Source organism: Urocampus carinirostris, chromosome 18, assembly GCF_059441175.1.
Source record: "Urocampus carinirostris isolate Australia breed hairy pipefish chromosome 18, RoL_Ucar_1.0, whole genome shotgun sequence".
NCBI lineage: Eukaryota > Metazoa > Chordata > Actinopteri > Syngnathiformes > Syngnathidae > Urocampus > Urocampus carinirostris.
Window position 1 is genome coordinate 6,177,513 of NC_142366.1, and position 6,008 is coordinate 6,183,520.

The 6,008-nt window shown below is 41.3% G+C and overlaps 1 protein-coding gene across 1 annotated transcript; it reads left to right on the forward strand.

Annotated features, from left to right (window-relative positions):
- The first annotated feature begins 2,435 nt into the window (after window positions 1–2,435).
- On the forward strand, window positions 2,436–3,505 carry ppp1r3g (protein phosphatase 1 regulatory subunit 3G). Its single transcript, XM_088322601.1, has one exon. The coding sequence runs from the start codon at window positions 2,593–2,595 to the stop codon at window positions 3,313–3,315; it is 723 nt and encodes a 240-aa protein (XP_088178727.1). The 5' UTR covers window positions 2,436–2,592; the 3' UTR covers window positions 3,316–3,505.
- Window positions 3,506–6,008: the final 2,503 nt, after the last annotated feature.

Genomic DNA, 6,008 nt, shown 5'->3' on the forward strand with positions numbered 1-6,008 from the left:
TGTGGGAAAGCTTTATGGACACAATGCATTGTTTGATTTCACATTGAAAGCCAGGGATAGATTTTTGTAACCCTAAATTTTCAACAAATGTTTCTTTTAGGCTTTATTCAAATGTCTCAGTCAGTTTTTTTGTGCCAATAAGGAGGCACTAAATATTACACACTATCCCTTTAAGAAGAACAATGGCTCCATACTGTTAAGTATTTATGAGAACAATCATTTTAAAAACATGTTTTGCAAGCTGAAGATGAAAACGTAGATGTTGCGTCCACAGTTCATTGATCCTTTTAACGGCAGGGTTGTCGGAGCACCACTTCCTGTGGTGTGTCTTGGGCAAGTACAGCCTGGCGGTGCCCATCCCACTACCGGATGTGTTTGTGGATCAAGGTTTACTCCCCCACATGAAACATATAGTACTGTTTTCCATGGTTACCAATGGCAGAATTAGCCTCTTGATCTGACTACGACACAGCACTTTCATCATCTGGTCACTGTTGTTTTTCAGTATAAAGCGTCATCCCACTCTGCAGAGAGGAGACGGACCTCGACATTGTCGGGCTTATGTGACAATACTGATACTAAATCACAGGGGAAAATTTTGCCTCAAAATAGTATACAAAGAAAAAAATAACGTACAAGACATTGCACTGTTGAACTTTTGGACTTACCAGCAGATGGCGCCATTTAATGTCCACGTGGCTGGGAAACAACATGACCGTCATTGTGACGTAACTGTTGACGCAACAGAGGGTTCCTTATGTAATTCAACAGCTAAACGTTTGCGTCAAACTCAACTGATGCCACGGTGACGTCATCAGGCGTGTTTGCATCTATTAAACATGATATGAAGGGTTATTTTGTGTCGAAATAACCTTCATGCAAGCTTTTCTGGTGAATTTTCGTAACTATTAATTAATTTGACATTTTTTCCCATTTAACAATATCAACATTTTTTTTAATGTTTTGAGTTGATCATTACGTTGTGCAATCTCTCAAGACCAGGGGTCCAAACTCAATTTACTTAGGCTTGAGATGAGATTGGCCTGAAATCTAAATTTTTGAAAATTGCTACACAAAAAAAGATCAAGAAAAGAAAAAAATTATCAAGTACTGATATAAAAATAGATCAATCATAGATAAATGAATCCATAATTTGCATGGGCTTCACTTACGTAAAAGAGAAGGTCTTTATTACTTGACCACTATATGTCGTCGTATTGTTTTGAGCAACTGAAAACGAGTGCTAAGAGGCACAAGGAAGATTACAAACTACGGAGACTCAAAGTGAAACAAATTACCATTTTGGCTCTCATTCATTTGCCAATCCTTTCACAAGAAAGAAGAAAGGGGGAAAACGAAAGGAAAATACGAGAGAAAAGAGAAAAAGGAAATAATGAGAAAGGGAGTGTTGAAAAATGGAGTAAAAAACGGGAACAAAAAATGATCAACAAAAATAAAACAGAAAAAGAAGAAAAAAAGAAAAAACAAACATTTTTGAATGTATACATTCTGTACATACATATGTATACAGTACACATACATCCCTGCCCACTGCCCGAAGACAGCTGGGATGGGCTCCAGCACCCCCGCGACCCTACTGAGGATAAGTGGTGCAGATAATGGATGGATGGTATATATGTTAGAGAGAGAGAGAGAGAGAATTCTAATTCAGTGCCATCTAATGGTCAAATATCAAACAATGTATATTTAATGATTATTTTTACCACTAGGATTTGATATGAGAATAACAGACAGTGCCTTTAAACTTTCATATTAGGCGGAGGCCTCGAACTTAAATGCAACTGGCCCCCACGCCGCGAGTTTGACACCCTTGCTTGTGATTTTTTTAAAGCGTTAAAATTTTGCTTAAACTACACTAAATTTCTTCTTTTAATCTTTTAATTTGATAAACTTGAGTGTTTCTGAAAATGACTCCCGGTGAAGAATCAGTTTTCTCTTATCTCTGAATTTTTCACAGGTGTGTTTGGGGGCGTGTTTCCTACCTGTCAACTTATACACTTTCTCTAAAGTTTAATGTTTTTTAATCATTTCAAATTGTGTGAAAACATATACTGCTACGGATAATAGACTACAATAAATTTACAGCAAGTCGAGAAAAAACCAAGACCGATGCTGAAAGTTTTTTTGTGTTATTACTTAAACAACGTGTTTATACAAATCATCTTTGTTTTTATTCTACAAAGTATTTCTTGTTGTGAGTAAATAGGTGCCGCGTTGTGTTTGAAAGGTTCATTATTGCTTGATAAGGGGAATTGAAATCATTACAAGGGGGAAACAGGCTCAGGTTTACAGGTAAGTGGTACTTTGTTTTCAAGTTGTTTCAAATGTTTACACGTTGACATAAAGTGTATATTGTGTCACGTGAGTTTGTTTTTTGTACCTGAACGACTTAAAAGTTGTGCTCTGCTTGATACGTTGCTTACGTGATAGCAGGTGTGCAGTGGGGATGGGTGGGAGGTCATCGGGGGGCGTCCCCTCCCCTATACAAGCAGGCCTCAGGGCGGACTCTGACCGGTAGGCAGCCGCAAGAGTTGCTCTGACTATAGGCCCAGGACCCAGCAGGCTCAAGTCATGTCCCGGTCCAGTTCGGCACTAGATGCCGGGATGGACGGTGAGTGCGACCCGGATCCGGACGACAGACTGGACGACGAGCAGGACGCGCTCCGGCTAGAGCGGCGCATGAGCGACAGACGGCGGGCGCGCTCGTTGCCTGCCTGCCCTGCCTCGCTACTTCTGGCCGCCGTGTCCGGGACCGAGCGGCGCAAGCGGGTCCAGTTCGCCGACTCGCTGGGTCTGAGCTTGGCCAGTGTCAAACACTTCAGCGCGCTGGAGGAACCCCGCGTGCCAATTGCGGGGGGGCGGTACCTGGATCAGGATCCTGTTGTGGCCGCTGGGGGGCGCCTTGTGACCTGCTTTCCGGAGCCGGCTGACCCGGACTCTCGGGTTCGGTTGCTGCGCGTGTGCCTGGAGCGACTGTCAGTCACTCACTTCGACGTGCGCGGCAGCGTGCGCGTGATGAGCGGGAGTGCGCGCGGGGAGGTGGGCGTGCGCTACACCTTCAACGAGTGGCGCTCACACGTGGATGCACAGGCTCTTCTTGTGGACGCGCAGGTGGCGGGCGGCGGGGGCGCGCGCTACGCCTTCACCGTCTACACGCCCCCCGAGATGGAGGCGGGGGCCGCAGTGCACCTGGCGATCTACTTCCGGTCGAACGAGGGCGACTTCTGGGACAACAACGACGGGCGGAACTTCACGCTTCGGTACCGCGCGTCCGGCTCACACGACCGGAAGTGACGTAACGCACGCAGGTCAAGAATATGACCAGAAACCAGTTAAATGCCCTGGTAAAGACACTTTTGATTCGATAGGACTCCACTATCTGAACTCAAAGGGACAGCAAACTGTTGGTTTTTTTTTTGTGCCACACAGAATACGATAAATCCGTAATTCTACCTTTCAATACATTCCAAACTTTTAAAGACTCTTTGGACTCTGTGTTTTTCTTGAGATTCTTTTAAAAGGTGAGGTGTGTTGTTTGAGGCGTTCTTAAAAAGTTGAAAGCTAAACATTTTCTCTATTAAATATGCGTTAATGATGCACAACCAAGGTCAAAGCACCTTGATACTTTATTTTCCATTGCGCCCATCTGCTTGTATCTTACTTTTATCAGAGCTGTTCGCAGCAGGAAACATTAGGTTCAACAAATCGGGGGTGGGGGGAATGCTGGACAATATTCCCTATAAGACGCTCCTGTGCTCAATTGAGCACTGCCCAGACATTCTTAGCGCGCAAAAAAAATCTATTCTGCGCATATAAATCCCTACAAAATTTGGCCAGAATCACAGTGCATGCGGATAAAAAAGACGTGGTTTTACTCTGTGTTTTAAACGCAGTACTTTGAAGTCAATGTCAACACGAGATTGACTAAACGCTAGTAAACGCGCACGTGAGTTGGAGCTGGAGAGAGGAGGGTGGGGTGGGGGCACTGGACAGGTGCGGGCGGGTGTAATGGAGGAGTTCGTCCCTGCTAACAAACTTGTGGATGCACCTCTTGTATGGCATCTTCAGTAAGTTTCTGCCTTTGCTCAGTTTTTGCTTCTGTTGTGTTGTCAAACGTTACTTGACTGTTCACATTTACATTAAAAATATTCTCTTTCTTGGGTTATAGGTTGCGTAAAAATATGGTGTTACATTTAAATAATTTGTAAATACATCAAGTCAATGTTTTTGCCAACAGTACCTCCATTTAAAAAGTGTGATTAAATACAGTTCTGTATAGTGAAAAATCCACAAAATGTTAGTACTGTATTACGTAACAAAAGGTACTTTTTTTAAATAAAACGGAAATCTCATGTAAAAGTTGTTGTAAAAACAGCACGTTTGTGGGTCGTGCAACCTTTCCAATAGTACATAAACCAAAGCATTAATGTGTAAAAAAATAAAATAATTTACCATTGCCTGAAATCCAGCAGAATGTAAATGGTAAACGGCAAATGGTCTGCATTTATATAGCGCTTTTCAAGTCAATGAAGACCTCCCAAAGCGCTTTACATTGTGCTTCACACTTACGCATTCACACACACACTCACACACACACCAATAGCGGCCATGCAGCCAACCTGACCTGCTTATTGGAGGCATTAAGGATTCAGTGTCTTGCCCAAGGACACTTCGACATATAACACGGAGGAGCCGGGAATCGAACCTGTGATCTCCAAGACGGGAGCTCTACTTCCTGAGCTAATGCCGCCCCAAATGAAACATGATTTACTCTTGCGCTTTAGTGATTGCTCAGACCGGTGGAAGCGTAGAGGATTGGTGCTGGAGAGTGACGTCATGCTCGTCCCCACAGGTTTTTACTTTTTTTTTTTATTCGTCCGTTTAGAATGAAAATGTTGAAAGTAAGAAAAGGCCTGCTTCTAGTAAAGTCCAAAAACCCTCCAAAAAATGATAAAAAGGAAATGCAAATTTGTACACGCGATTAGGCTGCAATCATGGCGAAAAGATAGCAGACGATAGTAACAAAGTTCCAAATTTTTTTGATACTTCATTCAACAAATACATAAATAGCATACCTATTGCTTCCCTTATTAATGATTGCAATTCCCCTTATGAAGTGATAATATCCCTCACAAACACAACGCAGCAAGACACACTGTATTCATTATAAAACAAAGATAATGTGTGTAAAAAAGTTTCTTATTTTTTACCAAATAATCTACAAAACCAATTATTTCCGCATTCTTACTAGTTCAATTTAGTGCTGCCTAATATACGTAGAAGTGCAGGATTTAGTGTACTTCATTTGTTCGAGGCACCTTTCTTTGGCAACTTATTTTGCTCAAACTTCCTTCAAAATTGTAACCGTATTTGTTACAGGTTAAAACCATCTGTAAATATATATATATATATATATATATATTTACAGATGGTTTTAACCTGTAACAAATACGGTTACAATTTTTGACAAATTTGCAACCCAAGATGTCAGGGTATCAGTTCCCATTGTCTTCCTATTACTATGTATGTACTTTCTTTACAAGGCTGAAAACGCTTTCATTGATGGCATTAGAATGAGGAAGGCAGATTACTTCGGGTGAAAAATAAATGCTTGATCAAGGATGACGTTTGCTAATTTACCGCAAAAATATTATCAATATACGATGACATTGTCTTCTGCTACCAGTGTGACCAATGCAGAGTGGGGCTGAAAGAGGCAAGACGAGATCAGTCTAACAAAAATTTGGGTTTTTAAAACATTGTTTTTATATACATTTTCCTAAATACAAATATTTAAGTACACAGGTAAGAAAAATATACATAAAAAAAAATTATGGATATCCAAAATCTAAGCAATAACTATTTGCTGCCTCGCACAACAACAAAAATAACACAATTAAACAATTACACCTAATAATGCTTGATAATAAAATTTTGTTCCGAAAACTGCCGTGATGATGAAGCAAAATTGTCTGTGTTTGTGTCAA

Excerpts from the sequence above, each read along its gene's own strand:
- ppp1r3g (XM_088322601.1), top strand. The coding sequence starts at position 2,593 with ATGTCCCGGTCCAGTTCGGCACTAGATGCCGGGATGGACGGTGAGTGC.